The sequence below is a fragment of the Mirounga leonina genome, unplaced genomic scaffold, assembly GCF_011800145.1.
Source record: "Mirounga leonina isolate KUSES-001 unplaced genomic scaffold, KU_Mleo_1.0 Mir_165, whole genome shotgun sequence".
In the NCBI taxonomy this organism is placed as follows: domain Eukaryota; kingdom Metazoa; phylum Chordata; class Mammalia; order Carnivora; family Phocidae; genus Mirounga; species Mirounga leonina.
In genome coordinates, this window is record NW_023270415.1 from 71,119,789 (window position 1) to 71,145,759 (window position 25,971).

General features: G+C 36.8%; 1 protein-coding gene across 17 annotated transcripts in view; it reads right to left on the reverse strand.

Moving 5' to 3' along the window:
- CYRIB (CYFIP related Rac1 interactor B) overlaps positions 1-25,971 on the reverse strand; it is a 147,646-nt gene that overhangs the window by 11,210 nt on the left and 110,465 nt on the right. For 7 of the 17 annotated variants that reach the window (XM_035011936.1, XM_035011942.1, XM_035011944.1 and 4 more), the window contains 6 exons: positions 21,571-21,653; positions 14,667-14,788; positions 10,165-10,270; positions 4,399-4,535; positions 2,773-2,850; positions 335-451 (listed from right to left, as the gene is read on the reverse strand). In XM_035011936.1, coding sequence (XP_034867827.1) covers positions 335-451; positions 2,773-2,850; positions 4,399-4,535; positions 10,165-10,270; positions 14,667-14,788; positions 21,571-21,643 — 633 coding nt within the window. In that variant the 5' untranslated portion in view covers positions 21,644-21,653. Of the gene's footprint in view, positions 1-334; positions 452-2,772; positions 2,851-4,398; positions 4,536-10,164; positions 10,271-14,666; positions 14,789-21,570; positions 21,654-22,565; positions 22,649-25,971 lie in introns of those variants that run through there. The other 10 variants (XM_035011950.1, XM_035011948.1, XM_035011949.1 and 7 more) reach the window with 3 other exon arrangements.

Consider the following 25,971-nt stretch of genomic DNA (forward strand, 5'->3'; position numbering starts at 1 on the left):
TAAAGAAAGGAATTCAGGATGATAACCCCTAAGTTACTTGCCTTTACAGTGGTACTATTAAGACAGAAAAGACTGGAGAAAGGGCAGGGTTGGGAGAAAACACCCAAGACTTTGGTTCGGCCACGATACCATTGAGGTGTTGACTATACATCCAAAGGGAAGCGGCCGATAGGCAGGTGGATAGATGTGTGCCTGTGGGCCTTGGGGAAGGGACAGGACGCAGCGCGTATGCGCTCAGAGATGGCAACGTCACAGGGCCTGCGGAGGTCACCATGGCTGTAGATAGGAAGAATAATACGAAGGGTAACCAGCTATCTAGGCAACACTTACTCACCTCTGATACAAATTTTGTCGTGGCATCACTTAAGGTTTTCAGCATTGGGGTTGCCTCAGCATAAAACAAAGACATTCGATTTGCCAATTCATTATTTACTTCATTTTCTCCTTCTGCCTATGTGGAAAATAAGAGCATGAGATATCAGTTCATAAACTGTTAAATATGATAACATTTATAAAAGAAGGGCCTAGGCAGAGTGCCTGCTTCACTAATGCTTGTTACTCTATTAAATACTCTTAAATTATATTTTAGACCCTTAGGTACACATAATACTTAAATATTCTTTAAAAACAGGTTAAAAATGGTATTAAGCTATTTTTCAGAAAGATTAACCTCTTTTAAAATACGGTAAATAATATTAAGCAATTGAGTAAAACCTGAATGGGCTGCCTACTGTAACAAGGGATTGCTCTAAATGCTATGGAAGACAGGAAGATGACGAGGACGCTGCCTCAGCCTCCGTTTCAGGAACACACAGGTACCCACAACATGCTAAGAGGCGATGACCAAAAAAGGAGGTGAGAGGAAGACTACACTAGACTGGAAGAAACTAAAATGGACTCTGAAGACTTAGCCTTTGCAGGTGATAATGGGCAGGTACGCATGGCATTCCAACCAGTCAGGGGAGAAGAGCATGTTTTCAAGTGGCCTAGAGTGTAATCCAGTGTGTTCAGTGTAACAAGGGGCAACGGCCAGCGGACAGCAAGGTTGGGAAGGAAGGCTGGGGTCAAACTGCAGTGTCTTAGCTGCTAGCTTAAGTTCTTATTTTTCTTCTGCATGTGACAGGGGGCCCCTGAGCATGTTAGAAGAAAGGAACAACAATTAAGTCAATTTTCTAAAGCAAACTGACTGATGGTGTCAGGTAGAGTGTGCCAAAAAGGAAAGAGACCATAGGTCAAAAAATGAATTCTCCTACAGAATGCCTGCCAAAGAGAGTGAGAATGAGGCTCTCAACTGGAATAGAAGAACTGAGATGAAAAGGGGGGTGAGGAAGAGATGTGAAAGGTATTTCACTTGACAACAGTTGGATGTACCTGTGATTACTGAGGGTGAAAGATAGGGCAAAGGGGATTTTATGGTCTTTGGCCTTGAGTGGTAGCAGGATGGCTATACTGGAGGACTGACTGGGTGTTACATGTTTTGATTTGATTTGATTTGATTTTACATGGTGGGTATGAAAAAGACAAATGATAAGGTCAATCTCACAACAGGAACTGGTCTATGCAAAACCAAAGTAATGTAAAATAACAGATGCTTCATGGAAGAGAAATCCTTTTCCTGCCAAGGCCTGTCTTACAACAGCCACTTCAGGAAATACTGATTCAATGAAAAAAGAAAAAAAAAAAGACCAGTCGCTCCTTTGGCATTTTCTTTAACCTCTTATGCCACTTACCACTCCTTACACATTTATGTAGTCTTTATTAAACTATCTAGTTGAGGCTATAAGGCTGATCCTAGAAATTTCCCCATTTTTCACACCAATTAGCACAATGTAGGTCCTCAAAATCCGTGAAGAAGAGAATATTTTCTTTCTATTTAAGGTTTTACTTATGGTATTGGACTCCCTGGAGGTAGAAAAGGGTAAAGACAAGGAGAAATCAAGGGAAATCAAGCCTAAGTAAACCAGAAGAGCAATTCTGTAGCCAAGGAACAGGCACAGGAGTGCTCACGGCCCATGACCTTGCTCTCCCCTCTTGCCAACATTAGTATCCTCTCATTCCAGGTCAACTTCTCTCCAGGATTCCTCCATTCTAAGACTATGGGGTCAAAAAACTCACAAGCATGAATTCACAAAGTTTTTGTGCAATTTAAATGAGAATACACATGGGGCACCTGACCAGCTTGGTCAGGAGAGCGTGCGACTCTTGATGTCAGGGTTGTGAAGACGAGCCCCATGTGGGGTGTACAAATTACTTAAAAATAAAATCTTTTAAAAAAATTTAAAAAATATGGGGCGCCTGGGTGGCTCAGTCGTTATGCGTCTGCCTTCAGCTCAGGTCATGGTCCCAGGGTCCTGGGATCGAGCCCCGCATCGGGCTCCCTGCTCGGCGGGAAGCCTGCTTCTCCCTCTCCCGCTCCCCCTGCTTGTGTTCCCTCTCTCACTATGTCTCTCTGTCATATAAATAAATAAAATCTTTAAAAAAAAAAAAAAATTTAAAAAATAAAACACACAGAAATTTTGTAAGTATCAATGTTGTATGGACAGATAGCAATTTTACTGAAGGAAGGAGTCATGGGGACTAAAGGGACTCAGTGGAAGGGCAGGCCAGCATTGCGTGTGGTCTGCAGCATCCCGCCGTTTCTTCTCACAGCTACAGCCCGCAGTGGGGTACCAACTTTATCATCAGCTTTAACTTCACTTGAATGGACGAGCACACGAACAAGCAAATTAACGGCCATCATTACTATACCCCTGATTCAAAGCTTTAACTTACTGGAACGTTATTAATCCTCATACGACTCAACGTTCTTCTGTAATAGCTGAAATCATTCTGTATGGCGGGATTTGTCATCTAAAGAAGACATTATAAAAGAAAAGTGTATTATGCACGTTAAATGATAGTGTAAAAATTAAGTGAAAAATCTCCTAAATACAGTTTTAACTAGTTAAGTGACACTCCCTAATTTGTAATACCAATATAAGAACTAAAACTGGCATCACCCAAGATAGCTTTTGTACCTAAATCACGTAACATTGTACTTAGTCCTTCTGAACATAGTAGATGAACCACGTAGACTGTTTCATAGAACTAAAACTGGCATCACCCAAGATAGCTTTTTGTACCTAAATCACATAACATTGTACTTAGTCCTTCTGAACATAGTAGATGAACCACGTAGACTGTTTCATAGTCATGATCCGTATACTTCCCTTCTTCTTTTCAATAATTTTAGGTTAATATACTGAAAGGTTGTTTCCCAAAAACCAGTATTACCAAATAAACAAAAACAAGAAATATGTAGGGACTTGTTTTGAATTATTACAATAAAAGTATGTGTATATGGTCAATAGGGCAATCCTCAGACTAAAATTTATATACAAATCCTTTCTGCTCAAAGTATTAATAAAAGAGAATAATTTCTGGGCGCCTGGGTGACTCGGTTGGTTAAGCAACTGCCTTCGGCTCAGGTCATGATCCTGGAGTCTCAGGATCGAGTTCCGCATTGGGCTCCCTGCTCAGTGGGGAGTCCGCTTCTCCCTCTGACCTTCTCCACTCTCATGCTCTCTCTCTCTTGCATTCTCTCTCTCAAATAAATAAAAATCTTAAAAAAAGAGAGAGAGAATAGTTTCCTATTATGCAATCATAAAAGGCTGTAATTAGGAATCCACCTCTTCCATTTATCAGATAAGGTCCCCAAGGTCTTGGAAAGTTGAAGGACCTGCCTCACACCTGGTTACTGTGACAGAGCCTCAAGTGGATCAGGTCTCCTCACATGAAAGTTACTACTTGTTTCTTTACACTCAGTCCTTCCAACAATGGGGCGGGGGGGGCAGATGCAGGGAAACAGGAAGATAGATAGACAGACAGAGAGATGAGGAAGAAGGCAGGCAGGCAGGAAGAAAGGAAGGAAATATCTTAACGTCTTTATATGAAGGGATGTTGAAAATTAGGGATGAGCAGAAAAGAAAAAATAATATTAGAAAAGGTCAATATTGGGCGCCTGGGTGGCTCAGTTGGTTGCGCGACTGCCTTCGGCTCAGGTCATGATCCTGGAATCCCTGGATCGAGTCTCCCTCTGACCCTCCCCCCTCTCATGTGCTCTCATTCTGTCTCAAATAAATAAATAAAATCTTTTTTTTAAAAAAAAGGTCAATATTGTTCCAGAGATATTTTAAAAATGAAAGTAAATGAAGACTGAGTGTTGAGTAATTTGCTATCTGCTACACGTGTAATACATCAAAAGACCTGCCATAACTTTTAAATCTAGTTTTCCACGTTTCGCTAAGGACCAACAGATACCACGTAAACACACTGTGACAAGGTCTCCAGGGATTTCCTCCTGTGCTCACCGAAAGGCTCACAACATCCATGCACCTCAGGGCCAGCACAAAGTCCTACCTTGAGCTCATCGAATCGGAGTGTGAAATGAAGAATCTCTGCAAACTGTTTGGCAAGAGCCTGCTCTCGCTCTAGATGCTGCGTGGGAGAGTATGGGGTACTTGTCAAGGCTCCCAGAAGACCTCTTAGTGCTGCTTCTAAAGAAAGGAAGATTAAAATATTAAGCTGTAGTTCACTGATTTTTATTTAAAAATGAGCAATTTATGTTATGATTTTAGTTCCCATAAAAATAAGGTCTCTTCAAAAGCCAGATTATCTAAATATAATCACTAAAACTGAATAGTGTTTAACAGAATAAAAACCTTAAAGGGACCAATTCAGTTTTATAATTCCATAAACCCAAATTCAAAATAACGCCGAATATGAATCTGAATTAAACACTGATCATCAAACAGCAAATTTTATATTATTTTCACCATTCTACACAGTGTTGATTTTTATGAACCGGTAAGGGTTACCTACAGCTGAGTAACTTTTTCAGTGGCATCATGTCCACACAGTCAAATCTCTACATGGCTGGGAATAAATTACCAACTTCTCATACTTTGAATATGTTGCTTATTTATAAACACAAATTGCTTTCTTTCAGATACTAAAGGAAACAAAGTATTTGGTTTAATAATTAGCTTCCTGAGTGTCTTAGAGCTTGGCATCTTAGAATCACAGTATAAATACTCTAATTCATTACGTAAGTAAATGGTCCCTTCGAAATAAGTGCTCTCTTTGGAATGCTAGACTAATATATACTGTGTTTAAAAATGGGAATATTGATATTTCACTTCAAAAAAAAAAATCAAAGAAATCAAACTAATTCATTCACAGATTTCAGAATCAGAAAAAAATGCCAGACTCTATTCAAAGAAAACAGGAGCTTATGGTAGTAGATGGTGATCTGACATTAATGAAAAAAATGTCAGATTATTAAGTAAATATTTATTAATAATAAATTTGTCAGATCAACCCTTAACTTAAAAAAATACCAGCTCTACTACTTATGAAGACCCTACTATGAACTAACATCCCTACTATGCACGTGACTTAGTCTCTTATTTAACTTTCACCATCAACTAGGACATGAGCATTGATGGGTACACACTGAGTTCCAAAGATTTTAGACCCCCAAGGGTACAGCTAGTAAATGCCAGATGTTTCTAACTCTATAGCCCTATTCTTTCCACCTTAATACATAATAAACTGCCTCTCAAATAAAGCAACATTCTACCTAGCTTTCTGTAACCTTATAAAAACATGAATCTATGGATTACTACATAGTAGGTACTTCTTACATGTCTAATATGTGCTGGTACTGAGCTAGACACTACACAGACGTTATTTGTCACCTACCAGTAACTCCACAAACGATAGTTCTTATCTTTTTTTTTTTATAGCAAGTCAGAAAATGTCTTGATTGTCTACCCTGTGCCAGGCACTGGGGTAACACAGATGAAAGCAGACATGCTCCCTATGCCCACATGGAGCATGATTATACAGAGAAGAAAGACAAATTATTAGTTGTGATATGTGTTAAGAAGTACATGATACAATGAAAAAACATAAAAATAGAACCTCACCTAGTTGAAGGCTCAGGAAAAGACCTCTCTGAGTAAGTGACATTTGGGCTGAGGCTGAAGTGTGCACTAAGGATGAGCAAGAGTTTGCAAGCAGGGTAGTGAGCCAGATCCTGAACTGAGAAGAGCATGACATAGCAGAGGAATGGCAAGAAGACCAACACAGGTAGAAAAGAGAGCACAAGGAAGAGAGTAACCCAAGACTAGAACAATACGCATATAATTTATGTGCCATATCCAGTATTCCTGTCTTGTCATCCTTAATGTCCCTGAAGAAACTACTTGAGCAGGGTAGTGATATCATGAGATTAACACTTATAAAAACTCCATGTTATCTGCTATGTGTAGGATGGATTGCAGGAGGGGCGCCTGGGTGGCTCAGTTGGTTAAGCGACTGCTTTCGGCTCAGGTCATGATCCTGGAGTCCCTGGATCCAGTCCCGCATCGGGCTCCCTGCTCGGCAGGGAGCCTGCTTCTTCTCCCTCTGACCCTCCCCCCTCTCATGTGCTCTCTCTGTCTCAAATAAATAAATAAAATCTTAAAAAAAAAAAAAAAGAATGGATTGCAGGAGTATGGATAGCTTACAGAAGTGCAAGAGTGGATGTGAAGGTCAATTAAGAGGAAAAACACGTTTTAGTTTTAGCTCTTTTGAAAAATGGTTTACTCATCTCCCAAGATTCATTCCATCTGTCAGTATTAATATAAGTGGAAAGCAAAGTTTGAGAGACATGAGAACAGTAAAAACTGTTAAAACACACACACCAATACTGTTACAGGCTGCTAAAGAAAAAAAAGAAATCTGCATTTCCTAAATCAAGTCTCAGGGTAAATTTAACATTCAAGGTGCTCTACCATTTTGAGAGATGGCAGGCCCTCCCCACCCCCACCCCCACCCCTCGCCCCCGCCCAAGGAGTGCAGTCCAGTCACTTGGCTGAGTTGGGATGGCCAGTAACCATGTTGGAGAACTTCTGTTCTGGCTGAAGCCCTCAAGGGCAAATCTGTGAAAAAAGGGGATCTCAAGACAATGGCACTGCTTATCTGCCTTTGGGGCACCTAGACCAGCCTCTCATCTTGGGAGCCTCTGTGGATACAAAACAGTCCTACTAGTCTATAATGCCCTGTGTCAAGAAAGAAATCAGAGACAGAAGATCCCAGAAGATGGCTCAGGTCTCTGGCTGAGTTGGAAAGAAAGGGAGGTCAAGGACGAGATGACGTAGGGATTGGTCTTCCTGATGGAGCTCCTAAAACAAAACCATATGATTAGGATTCTCAGGAAAGGTGATAAGAAGAAATTAACAGTCTATTAAGCCCTAAATTCTAGAAGAAATTAGCTGGTAGATCAGTGCACAAGGTTACAAGGAAGAGACCAACTGGGAGAAATAATAAAGACAGATTAGTCCACAAAGTAGAACAATAAGGGGAAACCAGTGGATGCCTAGTTTAAGAGGAGGCCCCTGTGGAAAGTTCCCCTTTAGAGACAAGCACTTATCAACACTGCCATCCACACCTAAATCAAAGACTCATATCGGAACTTAAATCCTCAGAAGAAAACACAAAAGATGTGGACTGTGGGTGACTTAACATAGCCAAGAAACATGACCACACTCACTGTGGGCAATCTAGCCCACTGAAAACAAGCCAACATGATAGACAGACCTACCCATTATGACCCCAGGGGATGATCCCTATTAATAAGCCCCTGCAACAGGAAGAAGGCTGAGGAAAGACAAAGGAGTCTGTTTATGGTCTGATCATACAACCTTCACTGAGGTACCTCGACGAGGAAGGCCTTGGACTGAAACAAGCAAGTACAGGATATTTCCCAGGCCAACAACATTAACCTTGTCAACAAAGATCAGTGTATCTTCCAAATTAGTCAAGTGATCCCTTCCCTGCATCTCTGTAAGTTTGCAAACTGGCAAGGGATCAGGGTCCCTCTTCTGGAGCACACACCACAGTGTATCCGTGGTGCTGAGGCCAAGCACCCTCTCCTTGGGATTGCAAGATTCTGAGGGACCACACGTATCTTAACAGTTAGGTGGTTCTTTGTGGGCTATTTGTAATGTTTATCCTCACCTGTAGCTCAAGTAGGAAGAAAAGAGACAAAAGGTTTAGTGGATATAAACCAGATGGCTCACCAGACTCCGAAGTCCAGATAGGTACTGAAACTCAGAGAATTTAAGTCATATGGTCAAGACCACACAACTAATACATGGTAAACATCAGATTTCAAATAGGAAGCTATGCCTCCAAAGCCTAAAATCCATTATTATTGCTTCTCCTAAATACCCAATACATATCTGATACATCAGATGTGTGTATTAATTTTTTTTAAAGATTTTATTTATTTGACAGAGAGAGGGAGAGAAAGAGAGAGAGATCACAAGCAGGGGGAGAAGCAGAGGGAGAGGGAGAAGCAGACTCCTTACTGAGCAGGGAGCCTGACATGGGGCTCAATCCCAGGACCCTGGGATCACGACCTGAGCTGAAGGCAGATGCTTAACCGGCTGAGCCACCCAGGCGACTCCAGATGTGTGTATTCATTAATTCATCCCTCATTCACTCAAGAAACAGTGAGTTCCTAGCATACATAAACAAGGATATGTTACTGTCAACATGGAAACTGGAAACATTACTAACCAGGTTACGGGCGAAGAGATGAGGAGTAAACTGTCCTATATTAAATTTGTACTTTGCTCATAACTTTACAGAAGTCCCCAGAGTAATCAAAGTTCCAGGCTCCCACATGACGGTATGAAAAACGATAGCTTCTTGCTATTACCTATGTTATACCACTCTGCTGAAATGGAACACACACCACTAGCCTGATTTAATTGATAGTTAAAACAGAAGAAAACATGTAAGCGTGACTGGTTTGGCCTATTTTATAATTATTCTTTTTTATTTAAGTGGCAAATGCGAAGAGACCAAGATGAGTCTGAGTAGGCCTGAGCACCAACTAAAGCAATGTAACTTCAAATGTGCAGCTAGGAACTAGCAGCACATGAAGGAATAAAGATAACCATGATTAAAAGACTTCAGTTCAATGAGGTTACAAAACTACAAACTACAGAGTACTTGATCAAAAGGTCAGCAGCGTGAAAGAACTTGACTGTCCCTATTGAGAAAGTAAGCTACAATTCTTATTTCTAGTAAGAAAAGGATAATTTATACCAACACTTCTATCTCAACAATCTGTACCTTTAACAGTCCTTCATCTAAGGAAAAACAGCAGTTCTCTTAGTTTTTAAAAAATTGAACTTCAGCTTTCAAGTAGGTTGCAGACCCAAGTGGCCTAGTAGCTAATATGAAGGTATGGAGAGCCAGATAGGAAAAACTAGGAAGTGACAGGGACCTACTGCAAACTGGAAAGCACAAGCCCTACACCAATGGACACAGAGATGCTTTGCAGAGATCACTCCAGCCAACTGAGATGTAGATTGACCAATCAACTACCTAAGCTATTGATTTTTCCCAAGGCATCTGGAGACTTAAAAACAACAAAACACAGAACCCAAATAATTACCAATTTTTAAAACCTGGCCAACTTATGTCTTTCAAATTACTCCAACAGCTAACTGCCTAAATCTTACCTGCTCTGCCTCCTCCTCCTTCAAAATAAAAGGAATTCCAATTTTGCTGACTCACTGTATGGAAGGTATAATTCTGATCTTTGAGTAATTATTCCCATGCCAGGAAAAAAGCTAATGGTTTTGAATGCTTTTTGTTTTAATAACTCCCTAGATAACTTTGGGCACATCATCAACTTGCTATTTTCTCATCTTGTACCACTTTAGATACATGAACTGATGATAATCAGCAATGATTTTTAAGAACACAAAAATCTAAATAACCCAAAGTCCTGACAATTAGTTCCCACATATGGGACAGGATTTGCTGTATAGCTGGAAAGAAGCTCTACCAAGTGTTTCTCATACTAGGACCCTTTAGGCTACCAAAAAAAAAAAAAAAAAAATTCAGACATTTCCTTGTGGAAGTTATAATTTATTGGGGAAATGGTCTAAATAAATTAAAGACCTGGGTTGATAAGGATGATAATCTTACAGTCTAACAAGAGTGCTGTATCTATGTAGCATACAAATTTAGCAAGGTGAACATAAGATACTCTACATTAATTCCTTATCAATAAATGTCTTTTTCACTAGGGAAGTCATAATTACAAAACTTTCAACTTACCTAACCTCTGAGAAAATTCATAAAATGTCTTTAATTTGCCTACTAGTGGGACAACTGCACCCCAAGCCTTCTCTTGCAACTTCTCATCTGCTGGATGCTGGATTGCCTTCAAAATCCAAAGAATAAAAATAGTTAGAGTTTTAAAAATCAAAACAGTATTATTTTTACATTAAAATATAGGTTTCAGCAAACATAGGAAACCCTGGTATACTCAATAAAATATGACCAGTCTTTCAAACCATTAGGCAATCTTTTGTGAATATAGAGGGTCACTCCCAATGAAAGGTATTTTCTTGCTTTCATCTTTCTTTTGCTTCTCTTAATCTTTTATGGAACTTAATGCTTTTTTTTTCAACAATCTGGTTTGTTTTCTCTAACATCTTCAAACAAGCTAAACATGCTATCTGAAAGTTGAAACTCATAACCAAGATGGGGGAGTGTATGGGGGTTCTTCTTATAAACATTATCAGGAAGTATTGACATGTTTAGATTTTCCAAAGGCACTAGTACTCTGACTCCATCCACACTAAACTGAAAAACAAGAAAGCAAAATAAAACTGAAACCAGACAGATTTAGGGAATGCTCTGAATAAATAAGATACAAATTAAACAAATGGGCTATATATTATTTATACAATGTGCCTTATAAGCTTGCCACTACATGCAAATTTTCTTGATTTTTTAATATAAAACTTTTTTTTTTAAAGATTGTATTCATTTATTTGTGAGAGAGAGACAAATAAGAGCATGAGCAGGGGGAGGGGCAGAGGGAGAAGGACAAGCAGTCACCCCACTCAGCAGGGAGCCCAACGGCAGGGCTCGATCCCAGGACCCCAAGACCACGACCTGAGCCTAAGTCAAAAGCTCATCCAACTGAGCCACCCAGGCGCCCCAAACGATATTCAAACACAGTAGGATCTGAAGTGAATCCCACTTAAGTGACTACCTCAAATTTTAATATTAAAGAAAATCTTACATTACATATAACAATCCTTCTTTCACATTAATACCAATACTTCAAAGGGACTGTGATACTATCCTGACAAATACGAAAAAGTTCTTTTAGTCTCAAGCCCCATCTCAGCAATGTTTTATATCAAGTGGTAAAAATCTGTTAATTATTCAGGAAATAAGCAAACAGATAAAAATTAAAATTTTCTCTTCTTTTCCTGAGAAGCATATCCAACTTTTCTTGCAAGATCTAAAAACTATTTTCCAAGTAAGAGCTCATTCCCATAGTATCAAAATGGTCTGGCAAACATTACCCACTTTCACAACTGAGTGAGTTAACTACTTCCCTGACCCTGCCCTGCCTGGATTTAGAACCGGGACACTGGCTGCTCTTTTATGACAACATGTTATGGTTCTCACTGTAATTCTGATTCCTTCTCCTTTCACATCAGTGTCACTGTGTTAGGCGACATTTTTGGTACAGCACCCAGACAGCCCAACACGCAAAGGACGCTTAGTACAGGTCAGCGGTGAGACTGTCATGGAGCAGACATGGCAACTGTCAGTTTCAGAAGTGTTACAACTGGTATAGATCTATCAAAACAGTAGTGGAGAGCTCTTACTTCCCTCACCAGTGGTTTGTCCTAGAGAATAAGCTTTGTTTAAGAGATTCTGTATTAAATCAAATTTTATTCTATTTCAGTCACGTTTAATAAAATGCCATTTAAACAAAAATGTAAGTAATTCCACATCCTCAGCATAGGTTTTTACGTTTACCTTGCTCTTGAATGATACTCTGTAAGAGAGTATCTTCTAAAATGTAATCTGGTACAGAAGTACAAACAATTTTACAGATCTCATTTTACAACTGGCCAAACTGACCTCCAAAAATGGCAACCATTTTATATTAGCATTTGTATTAAAACTACCTGTTCCTTCATAAACCAATATTGAGCATTAACAATTTATCATATATAGTAAAACTGCTTGACAGTGATAAGCATTTATTAGTAAATCTGAACATTTTTTTTCTATTGTCGGTGCTTTTTCATAGGTAGAATGGTTGTTCTACCAAGTTTAAGTCTTCCTATTGACAGTTACCGTAGTTATATCTGTTCTCTGTATATTTGTATGTAATCAGCTTTTATTTGTACCTTCCTTTCTTAAATTGTTTTCCTACTTTTCAGAAACATTTTGTGCTTATAGAGTTAAACCCAAACATCAATATGCGTTCCTCAGTGAAAATTTCTTCAAATGCTTGAATAGTTACACACTTACCTTAATCTACAGATTTAAATGCTGTTTTAAGTCTTCTAGCTTACATATTTTTTATCTATTTTATTTACCTATTTCTCTGTCCTTAATTCCTTTACCAAAGAATTAATGAAGGTACCTTTATAGTAAGTCTCAAAGCATGGTAAGGTGAATCTCTTACTATCTCTTGTGATTCTCCCCTTTCCTTTTAGTGTAATTTTTCTATGTAAACTTTAACTTTGTGACATTTATTTACTGTAATGCCACGAGTGCACTGAATGTGCCCACAGCACTAAACTGGGTGACCACAGGGGTCCTACAGTGAACTCCAACCTTTGGTCACTGCATCTAAAGTTCCTGGTTTTGCAGGAACTTTTACAAGTCCTCTTTGAAATGGCTCCTAAGTAAGGTTTCTATCATTTTACTGTCTTTTAGAAGATGACAACTACATTCAATAAAGTCAATATAAAGACTGTAGTGAGCCTTCCCACAAAACAGAGAGAGTAACCCTTCACTTGGTTAAGTTTTTTTTTTTTAAATCCTAAGGGCAATAGGTAAAAGTTTATATCTCTATAGTTTTTTCTTTATTGTTTATGGGAGACAACTGTAACCAGCTGATCAGAATTCAGCTGTAAAACAAATTTTAAAGATTTTAATGATATAATACTGAACAATTAAAATAATTTGTAGCACTGATAATCAATATGAAGACACTAAAACATTTTAGAACAAATTGTGAATTGTTGTGACCTACAGGAAAAGCATTTGTCAATTAGTTAATTAAGATCCTGCTTAATCATTTAAATCTTCCATTTCCACAAATGTTTGATTTTTCAAAATTCGTTTAAATTTCACTGGAATCTTAAGGTTTCACTTAAGCTAATGATATTGGCAAGATTCATCTAAGCTCTTGTATTTATTTCTTCAACAGTTACTGCTTCCTAAGCACTGTTTTAGGTGCTGATGACACACAAATCAGTAAGAAACCAGGTTTACCCTCCTCCTCAAGCTGGAGGTGGTGGGGGAGTTATCAACATTAAATTTCAATAAAAGAAATGTGTGCAAAGCACTGGGGCAGCCGAGTAAGGGGGAAGTAATTACTGGGATGTGGAGGAAAGAAAAGTGTACATGTGCAAGACTTTCAAGGAACAAACAGTCCAGGCCAGGAGAGGTAAAAAATGGAATTCACCTTATCTCTAATTTCCCTAAGCTAATGATATCACCAATGGCTAATCTAAACCAGAAACCCCAGAATCATTTAACTCCCCTTCTCCCTTATATTAAACATCCAGTCAATCACCAAAACCTGTGCCCCTTAGTCCAAAACTAAAACATCTTGAATCATCTTCTGATGCCTACACTTAATTCTGCCTTCACTAATACTCCAAATGTCATTAGAGGAATGGAGCCGGATAAGGACCGTAAAACCAACAGACTGCCCCTTGACAACCTCTGCACTGTTAGTTACGAGAAGCAGAAGGGTAGGAAAAAAAATGAAGAAGCAGGGCAATGCCCTTAAGAAATGCAGTAATGAGAAAGAGATAGGTCCAGAGGCTAGGGTGTTTCTTTGGGTGGTAGAGGACACCTGAGTATGTGTATATTCTGAGGGGAAGAAGTCAACAAAAGAAAAAACATAGAAGATGTAATTAAGAGAAGGAATAATTAAAATAGTAAAGTTCCAGAGGAAGATGCAGAACAAAGGTAGAGACATTAGTCTTGGTAACAAGTAGAGACACAGTTTTTTCTGAAAAATAGAAGAAGTGGAATAAGAGATAGATAGAAACCTGGATGAGTTCAGAGGCTCGGGAGAAGAAAATCGAGGAGACCACACCAAAGACTGGCTCCATGGTGTAAAGTCATCGGACAGAGTTGGGGGAGTCTAGACCGCAAGGATGACAGCAGCCTTTTCCCATGAGGTATGGGAGGAATGGAAAAAATAAGACTAGCAGGACCAAAGGCCGCAGAAAGTTATGTTCTCTCCTCCTCTCCAAAAGTATAAATAAGTATAAAAAGTATAAGTAGTCCCACGCCATGGATACTGTAAATTTCAGGTGTGAGAGCAACCAAAAAATAAATAAAATTTTCTTTAACATACATAAATTACATATTCACAGAACACTGTTCTCCTTTTACCCTTGTATCACTACAACCACTTTTAAAATAATGCAAGTGATCGTTCTTTAAATATAATGCTTAATATGCAATAGAGAATTCAAAAGTATGTACAAAAGAGAGATTAAGAAGAGGAGGGACGTAGTAAATTTTAGTTTATTGGAAAATGTTTAAACGTGCTTTACCTCTCGTATTTCATGGCCAGCTCCTCTATATGATTGCAAATCCTCCAAGATACCTTCTGCATCTTTTAATACTACATTCACCTGATTATAAATTTCCTTCTCAGACTCTGTAGGCTGGGCATCTAAATAGCAGGAAAGCACAAAAAAATTTACAGTCACATGATTTTTTTAGTACATGTATAACTCTAAGCAATGAACAATCTCAATTTCTAAAGATGGCTCACATTTTATTCAATGCTAACTTTGCACTTCTTAGAAAAGACTGATAATTTTTCCATACTTCTACATTTGAATAGCTAGGCCTCAAGTTTGTAAATATCACAAACGAGCAAGGGACCATCAAACATTACTATTTATCTTAAGTTACAAACCATGACTTGGTATATTAAATGAACTTGAGAACTGTTATTCAAAATTTAAATTGGGATAGTGTTAATAATCACTTTTACTACTGTAGTAATCACTACCAGTAATGACTGTAAATGCATGAATCATGATTTATTTTAATGCAACAGAAATGGAAAGCCTACTAATATATCTTGTTCATCTATAGCTTAAGACTGAAACTACCTTATTTTCCTATAAAGTTCATTTTAATGACTTGAGTTTCATATAAAATAAAAACTATTTTAAAAGAATAGTTGTTAGTTGTTTCCCTTTTCTAGGGACCACTTTAAATTCTGTGCCAATGAACTTCTCTGCTGATGAGCACAAGGTCAAAACTCCTGTGCAGAGGAGTTCAAATTATGACACCATTTCAGAATGGCTAGGCTGCTGAAAACCAGATACTTGCAGCTATGATACTGTCACTGAAGTTTTGAAATACTAAAGCAAAAACGGGCTCCCCACAAACTTGGGACTGAGTGAGAGAAAAATGAAGGGAGAATTTTAGTCATAAAAAGCACAATCAGGAACACAAACATATGGGCATTTCCACCACCTGTGGTGTTAGCCACAGAGCATATGCTAATAGATGACTAAATCTGGATTTCTCTCTCCTAAATTTGAGGTAGCAGAAACCCTGTTTTTAATAACTTGGTCATTTGTTTCTTTTTTGTTTAATACAATTTTTTTTGAGAAAAATGGGCAATCTGTGTGAAATGGAGTTTTTCATAAATCTTTCCACTTAGACCGCATTTGATGCTACAGATAAGGCATAAAGCACTAAAAATGATAAACATTATGATCATCATCATGTTTTAGAGAGGAACTGTGTTGGCTGAATTCCTCCACACAAATATTTTTCTTACAGGGATAGGGGAGGCAGACCAAACTGATAGTATGAATTGAGAACATTTCTGATAAATCCCTTTGTCTACCCAATCATATAAAAACTAGTACTTAGACTTTTCTTCCCCCACTTCACCTTCCCACAAATATACAATATATTTATCTTTCCTTTGAAAATTTAAACTTAGTTCACACATGAAACTAGGAGTCCAGATGCCTAAGAACTGTAACTTTATTTCGCACATAGGGCAAGTCATAATTCAATTCCACCTATTAAAGCTGCAAACTAGTAAAAAATATACCAGTTTTTAAAAAATCAACAGAGTACCAAATTTTAACTTCAACATACTTAAACAGTACTATGGAAACAACAGATAACATTCATGTGCAAAGCCAACTTAAGAATTTGTGTTCTTGTATCTGTTCCCTTATTTTCCAAATCTCCTTTCAGAAATCTATTTTTTTAATAAAAATACTCTAGACAAAATAATTACACAAGAGGAGCCAAATTAAAAATACTCTGTGTCCAAAGCCATAAAGGTATTACTAGAAGCAAATATTGATACTGAAGCTAAATGATTTTTTAAAAATCAGGGTTTGTCATTTAGCAGTAATAATTTCTCACATTTAGCCAGACCATATTCTCCAAACTAAAAGACACACACTAAAAAAAAGTACACCTCATAACTTTTATACTTACACCAGATGCAATAGAGAAAAGTACTTTTTTAACATGCAAAACAGCAGTTTTATACTTTTTCATATGGAATTGTGAAACTACAGACATAACATCAATAGTAGACACATATCATAGTTTTAATTTATGAAGTGGGAATTCATGACAAAGGACAATATTTTGACTGTTATTTATCAAAAGATACTTGTGAAGTTTGAAAATACTAAACTGTATTTTTGGTGTGGTGACCTAGCTGTTAACAGAAAAAATGTGACACTGAGACTTACATACAGAAGAAACATTATCAAGTAGCTTTAAGTAGACCTTGGAAGTGGTTAATAATTATTAAAAGTTTAGTAAGTATCAAGAAATTTAAAAATAAAGGAGAAGATTCCAGTTCCCCCTAAGGGTGGAAAAAATACCCAGCACCACACTGATTAAACATTTTTAGACTGTCACAGGAAAGTCACATTTATAATTTTGAAAGCTGCTGAAGACTGCTGTAGAAATGAAGACAAACAGAAAGTAGCAGACAGGTAATAAGCACTACTTTACTGAGAGCAAGTCATGCAAAGGGGTGAAATACTAGGGAGGGAGAAAAGATTATAAAATAAAGCATTTTTTTTCAAAAAATGGTATCATATAATACAACCAAGACTTGTCACTGTGATTTTTCATGGCAAAGAATGAAAAATTTTATTACTTGGAGAAAAAACTATCACTTAACCAGGTGACAAAAGGACATTCATTTGAATGCAAAATAAAGTAAGTACTACTTAGAACAAGTGTAGTGATTACTCATCAAGATTAGTTTTAATAGCTGTTCAAGGGAAATTAAGGCATGTTTCAGTTGCTCTTATTATTTGAAGGTAAAATTAAATAATTGCAATTTCATACTGGTTTTCTATTAAAGAGTCACTGAAAGTAATTGCTAAATTTCAATCTGAATTTCACACAATTTTATAAAAAATAGAAAAGGGGGCAAAGATCAGCTACAAAAAAAAATAACAAAAAGAAAGTCACACAAAAACTGCAATTGTGATAAGGGGCCATTATGCTTTAGTCTTGCACTCACTCATTCGGTAAATATTTACTATCTATCTCCCTAAGTTTCATCGAGGCAGGGACCTCAGTGTATAGCACATACACTGTACAGGATGTAAACTCGTCCCAAGTAGATTTTCTATAACAAGTGTTTGGTGAATGAATGAGAAGACAGAGATATAAATGCGCCTCCAGCATGAGTTAAAGGAAACTATTATGCATTTTTATCTCTGTATGACTATAATCCTCCATCATTTTAGAAAAATAAATACAAGAAAATGCCACCAGAATAAAGATATTTCAAAGTACAAGGCAAAAGCAACTGAAAATATGCAAGAAGTAAAATGGGAAAATAAAGTTAGACTAAAAGAGTGGATCTCAATAGTTTTACAAGATTGCGGGGGACAAGTCACACAAAAGACACAAGAATTAGAGGGAATGTATGACTAAATGGAAAGGCACTTTAACAAAGAATCAGAGAAAGTAAGACTCCATTCCTCATTTACAAACGACCACCTTTATTTACTCTCCTATTCTGGTCTACCTGGAGATAAGTTAACTAACAGATGCTGAACTTCTATCATTTACAAAGCACTGCGCAGGTTGGAAATGGACATAAAAATAAATAGAAGTGCCTCTTCTCCTAAGAACCACAATTTAATGGACTAATAGATACAGTAGTTATTCAGGCTAAATATGTGCCATTAGAATGAGCTATAAATGTCATTATCAAATAAGAAATTCCAGAAAGTAGAGGAGGCTATACTGCCCCCAATTCAGTGCTTTTTATATGCTGCTATTAGCATAACTGCTGTCAAATTTTATGGGGCAATTCTGGGTTTATATCTTAGTTGAACCATTATTCTTAAAATAAAATCTTATCATATAGGTACAATTTAAGAAAAAGGCCCTTTTTCTAGTACACCTCAAGAGTAGATAACAGTATTTTCATTGAACATAGAATGTCATTTCATGCCTTAAGGGCTTTGTAGATGCTGTTCCTTCCTTCTAACAATGTCCTTCACTAACTTACCCTGAAACATTCTAACTCACCCTCCACAACCCAACTCCAAGGTTACCATCAGAAAGTCTTCCATGATATCCCATCTACTAACTGCTAGGTATAGTTAATCCCCTGTGATCCACACTTTGAATGGTAAAGGATGTGTTTGTGTTTCTATCTTACTATATTGAGAACTCCCAAAAGGAAGGTGTTGTATCTTCGTTATCTCTGAATCCTCAGCATCTACTGGTTGGCATACAGGAGGCAAGCCATAAATGTCTGTTGAACTGAACTGAAAAACCATGTATGTACAGGCATGTAAACTAAAGGAGTCATGATTTAAAGACATCTTCATTCTGTAAACTACAGGATTCCATTAGATCACGTTTTATATGCATAAAAATACTTAATACAAAATGCCAGTATATCTATCTGTATGAAATTATTTCTCTAGCTGCCCAATCATGGAGATACAATGAGCTAGATTTAACCACTAAGAATAATGAAATAGGAGAGCCTGAGTGGCTCAGTCATTAAACGGTTGCCTTTGGCTCAGGTCATGATCCCAGGGTCCTGGGATTGAGCCCCACACGTCGGGCTCCCTGCTCAGCGGGAGCCTGCTTCTCCCTCTCCTCCCTGCTTGTGTTCTCTCTCGTTATCTCTGTCACTATCTCGCTCTCTCAAATAAATAAATAAAAAATTTTCAAAAAAAAAAAAAAAAGAGGAATGAAGGAATGGTAAAGCCAAATTACTCTGGTAACCATTTGAATATTATTCTTCAACCAGAAACAAACAATGTAGTATTAAATATGCTACTTAATAAAAGAATGTGGCTTTATTCTCAGTAATCACAAGGAACTGGCAAATCAACTATATTGACAATTCAGCTGTTGAAGACAGGACCCATGCTTGGGCTAAAGTCACTGAGGTAGTCTAATGATAAGATAAACTTTTACAAATGCATATTTCCAAAAAGAAGGAAATATGCAATAGATGAAACATAAAAACTGATTAAGAGAACTCTAATGTTGGAATCAAAAGAAAACATTTAAAAACCTAGGTAAGAAGTAACAACGGGCAAACTCTGGCCAGTGTCAAACTGAAAGTTCTACATTGGCTGATAAGGCCAACAAATATCACCTTTACTTTACATCGGCCTTCAATAAGTTAACACTTCATGTATAGTTCTTCATTATTGGTTGTTATTGGTGGTGGTGTTAGCAATTTTAACCTATTCCTGCCACTAAATTAGCTATTTAAATTTTAAGGATAATGGTTCAAACCCCCAAAGACTGGAAAGCCAAGACCAAAGAATATTTAAAATACTACAGTAAATTCATGCTTCTCACTTGACCACAACATAATGCTAGGTTTATAAAAAGATCAAGTGCCAAGTCTTGAACAAGATCTTGACTGTATCAAAGCCAAGATTCTGCAAATGTAAGGAATTTGAGACAGAATAAAAAGGAGACAGAATAGCAGAAAAATATACAAGACCAGTTTGAAACAGATGCAAATAAACTAAAATACAGCTCTAATGTAAGTTGCCTCATCTGAAAGAAGAATCTTCAAGTCAGCAATCTGCTTAACATCCCCAAGCTGATTAAAATTCATGCTGAACATGCACTTAAAATGGCACTGTTAAATTGTTGAGAAGGGTCAAGAAAACTAATATTCATTTAATAACATCTTCCCCTAAAAACCCAACAATTTAATATGGTCCTGATATTCACATTACTCTTCTTTGCTAGCCTGTACACAGGACCCAAACTGTAATAGACCATTTTAGGAATGTAATAAATTAAAAAAAAAATCAGAGACCACAAATTATTCCATAAAATGGAGATAAGCTACAAACAGATTCATATGAACTGTCCTGGTTTAAAGAAAAAATATAGAAATTATTCATAAAATAGAATGAATTGTATAATATCACATAAACTGAAGTTGATGGAAAATGCAATGACTCACTGGGGATAGATTTTAAGGGATTTGTTTATTTTGTTTCTAAAACCAGAAAAGGTCTTAAATTTTAAGAATTTAAAAATCTGTTCAAATGTTTTAATCTCAGATAAAAATGCACGGGATCACACAACTTATAAACTTCTATCTCTTCACCCTTTCCTAACAATTTTCTAATAATGATCAGTTAAAATAGCAACATTCACAGTGAAACAACCAATTTAATATCATTGTTCTCAATTTGACAACCAGATAAGCTAAAGCAATACAGAGAGCCAAAAAGCAAAAGCTTTCCAACATGCACAGGGGTCAATGACACTTACCTGCCACTCTTAGACCATATTACAATAGGTCATGCAACATAAAACAAACAGAAGGCAAATTACTTAAAGGTCTGTGAACCCATTATTTTTCTTTTTATTTAGAGTTAGAAAAAAAAAAAGGATTCCTGAAATACATACATAATAATGAATTTAACTTTTCAAATTATCTGTAAAGATTAAATAATTAAGGTTCACACTTACCTTTTAATATTATGCCCAAATTACTGAGCTTTGAATGGCCTTCATGAACAGATTTGTATTTAAAATACTTCAAGATACAGAGTAACATCTAGTCAATTTTTCTCAACTGCAATAAATTTTCCCCCAAATATTGCTTCTATTAACAAATCCCAAAGTAGCATTTGTCTTTTCCACCAAAATTTTTTCATAAAAATGTTTTCACTAGAGTATCTCCAGTTATAAAATAACGTCCAACTAGGAGATAAGACTCTCTTACAAAAATTCAAGTAAAAACATTTTATCACAATTTAATCTATAAAATCTTGACTTCCAGTTCTAGAAGGCACCAGAAATTTTACTCAAACAATTCATAGCTCAGTCATGCAAAGCAGTTAAAAAGATGGCAAAGTGGAAACATTCATTTAGTGCAAGACAAACGCAGTCTACTGCAGGCAAAGAGAAATAGATATAAAATCATCTTCTCACTTTCAAAATCAAGGAAAAAATTTGGCCCCTGCTCAAGGTCTGTGCATGTCAAAACTTTAAGAAGATTCCCCATGTTAAGGTACCTGTCAAGACAAGAATAAGAAAAGAGAAAATATCCCTTTATAAAAAAGAACATCTGAAATTTATTTTTTTAAAAAATAGTAACAGGGAAAATGTTCATTAGGCCATGAATTCGTCCTTCAGGTTACCCAGACTGTGCTCTGGCAGACAGCAAACCGGGTTCTCAAGGTGTTGGTATGTAGGACCTAGAGGTGAAATGTGGTTTTCCTGTACACAATGGCACAACTGTTGCTCTAATTCTTCTCAAAATTCTCCCAAGACAAGTTTCATTAATGGCCTTATAATGAAAAATTCTTTAAGTATTCCAATAGTGCTAGTATTCTGAAAAAGAAATTTCTTATCAAGAATTATTCACATGTCATCTTGCTTAATATTGCACTGAAACAAAAATTTATTTCAAAGCCAAATATTAAGAGTTTTGGCCACAGCTCACCTTTGCATTTCATCTTAACATAGCAGAATATTTAACTTACTTCCTGTATGCCATTCAATAAAGCATATATTTCTAACCAAATTTGGATTATTAATATATTTGTGGAAGTTGTTTAAAGTATTGATTCTGGATATGCAGCACCATACTGATTTTCTGTAAGATTATCATAGGATTGTGAGCAAACACATTGCTGGGCGCAGTCACCAAGGCATACTATTAGAATGTTCATCATAAGGCTGCTTGCTTCATGGACTAATGAAAGGACAGCACTGGCTACAGACTCAACATGATTTTAGCAAATGAAAAACTAAAGAATTATACATATGATGGTGATGTTTGCCTATGATTAAGAAAAAAATCATGCAAACTTTGTTTGATCCCCATATTTTATTAACAAATATTCGGGCCAGCCTTCACTGTGGTGTGACCATCTTTCACCTTTACCATTATGCACCAGCTGTGAAGGGCTAAAGAGACTTACTTTCAAAGTCCAAGAAAAAATGTGCTGCATTGTGGTCTATGTCCCTGGTTAGCACCTTAATGAGATTACCCATGCCAGCAAACCTAAAAATAAAAATGGCAACATCATTTAGTTCCAGTAAAAAAAATTTTAAGCAGAGGCCTGGGATTCGGCAAAGGCTGGCTTGCTCATAATTACCAACAGGTGCAGGTTTATATACTTCTGGCATTGAAAATTTGGAACAACAAAAGCACATTTGGCTCTGAGTTTAGAGCCCTTTCCCTCTTTTCCACATATCAAAAAAGTTAGATAAAGCAAGATTGAAAAAAAGATTATATTTTTACATATAATTTGCAATATTTACATTTGGTTAATATCTATGCTAGTGTTACTCCTTTAAAATGTTTGAGGCATATATTCTCAACTTAAATTAACATCAAAAATAGATCTCTCAAATAAGTAAAAACTGAAACTATTATTTTTAAGTAATAGGGATATTTTCCTCCTTGCAGAATCAAACCCTATTGGGAACACTAGGAAGACAGTATTCAAACCACATTTAACCATTAAAGACTGAAGGGAATTATCAATTGATGACCCATTTAAAAAGTTTTACCACACATAAACCAGTGTTTCTTACATCTTCTATACTCCTAAAATTAATCAGATTTTTCATTATTTAAGTCAAAGACTGATAAATTCAACAATATCAACTATATACAAACATACAAAATCTATAACTTGGAAGTTAACACAGCAAACAAGCAAAAGGGAGCCAGCAATCACCATAACTTAGTAAGTTTGCAGAGGAAAAACAGTAAAAATTAAGGCATTGGCATAAATCTTGCCCCCAAATTTGCCATGAATCAGTGAGGATGAAGGTGGAAGGAGGTGTCAGGAACATCCAGGAAACCAGGCTCAAACTGTGAAGTGGCAGTAACTATAGGGAAGGCAGACTATGAGAGCACAGGTACATCACACCTTCCCCTCTCCCAGTTTCAATTGTTTTCTCCAAATATGGAACTGATAAGCAAATATAAATGAAACAAAACATAAAAGTAAAAACATTTTTTATCAGTGAAAGAAGACACCTTATTACTCACCCCCATTACAGACAATCTGAAAAGAGTTAGGACTTCTGGCCATCTGTGCTGTCCATTCCCCTCCCTTCTTCCACCTACGCCCTGGACAGTGGCATACGTTATCTAACTTTGAGCTTCCCAAAGAGGAAGTAATAGTATATGCATAACAGTTATTTACTTTATAGGTCAAAGTGTGGCGGACTGACACACATACTTCTTAGAAAATGTTAAAATTTATTCACAAATGCTAAATTCACAAATGTTAAATTTATTCACAAATGATAGACACTGAAAACTCCTCTCTCTTTTAAAACAGTATTATTCCTCCAATGGGAGAGGTCAGAATCTATCTTATTTTTGGTATTAAAATCCTTATTACACAGAATTTCACTGGGAAGATTTTGTACAATGTCTTACACAGATGGATAAACAGAGTAAAACTAAGAGGGAAATACTTCATCTTAATTATCTTACACACTGTAAAAAGTTTAATTCTAGGCTTTTTTATACAGGGAAAATATAAGCATTTTCCCCAAATCATCACACCCAAATAAGACCTCAAATTGGTTACCAAATTTATTCAAGAGTTGTTTTTTCCCTTTGGAACCATTTGGAAATAGAGTATTTCACAGCTTTAATTTTTAAAAGCTTTCACATATACATGGAATATCTGTTTCCAAACATACATAAATTCCTTTACGAGCAAGAACTGAGACCAAATATACAAAGAATTACCTAATGGTATCAAAATTTCAACTACAGTTGGAAAATAAGCACAAGAAAGGACTGAAATTGTCTTTAAGAGGAAAAAGGCAGCACATCATCTGGTGTTAAAGAGTGTACTTCTATGGAATCAAACCAGAATTCCACCTCTAGCTGACAAGCTGTTGGACCTTGAGGATGCTAGTTTACCTTTCTGGGACTCATTTTCTTCATCGGTAAAATATACATACCATAGAAACTATTTTAAAGGGTTATTAGGAGAGTTCGATGAGATTAAGCTCTAACTTATTAGCACAGTGTCTGGCACACAGAAAGCATGCAGTAAATGTTGGCTATTGTAACTACAACCCTAAAATTACAAAATCACTTTTAAAAAAACTGTAATAGCTCTACTTCTTTAATATAAACCAGTATCATAAATCAGAGTAAATGACAAAGCCAATGTTTCCCCATTTTTGTCAAGAATATTGCTGAAATGCTATCCTAAAATTAGTCCTATGATATCATCATCAGGTACAGGAGGAAGGGAGATTAGGTTTCCTTACCTTTTTACTTGTATGCATACAGTCGATCCTCAAGGAAAATGTTCAAAATTGGCCAAGTCTGTCTGCTCCATTTTCCTACACCCCCTCCGTAAACTTCTTCCACTATTTGGTCCTTCTTTCAAGGTACCCTAGCCTAATGTGACCTTAATCCCCTCAACAAGTACTCAAAAATTTAGAATTTATCTCTTCATCCCAAACCCAGACACTTAAATCGAAAGTGGCCCAGCTTATCTAGTACAGGTTTCTCAACCTCAGTACTATTAACATTTGGGGCGGGATAATTCTTTTGTGGAGAGAGGTCTGTCTCACACGGTAGGACCTTTAGCAACATCCTGGGCCTAATATGTACTAGAGGCCACCAGTAATCCAACACACAAGTTTTGACAACCAAAAATGACTCAAGATATTATCAAATGTACCCAGGGGGAATCATCCCTGGTTGAGAACCATTGAATGTAGTACAACTGGGGTCCAATGCAGAAACTTTCTTTACCATAGAACACTCAAGAAAGATCTATGTAGGCAAACCACATTACGCGTATCTCTTTGAACAAAAACTCACGGAATTCAGGGTGCTAGGGTGGCTCAGTTGGAGGAGCATTAGACTCTTGACCTCAGGGTTAGGAGTTGAAGCCCCACGTTGGGTGTACAGATTCCTTAAATAAATAAATAACTCACAGAATTTTTCAAAGATCTGAACACAGTTCAACAGTTTGTTATATCATCAGTTGTCGTATCTTTTTAATGAGGGTAAACAAATAAATCAAAACCATATCCCTCTCTTACATAGTTTAACTCTTTAGCCAAAACCAGAACAAACAAACAAGACCTCTCCATCCTCTGATTTCAAAGAATACGATATGGTAGCTGTCAGGTCCGGTAGGTACCAGACTGCCTGGGGTTCAAACCCTAGCTCTGTCACTAAACCCTGCAACTATAGTCAGGTTTCTTAATTTCCTTATGCCTCATCTGTAAATTGTTCATAACATTAATATCCACTGCAAAGGGTTCACAAAATCATTAAATGGGTTAACAGAAGCAAAACATTTAGTAACCATGCTTGGCAATCTATTTGCT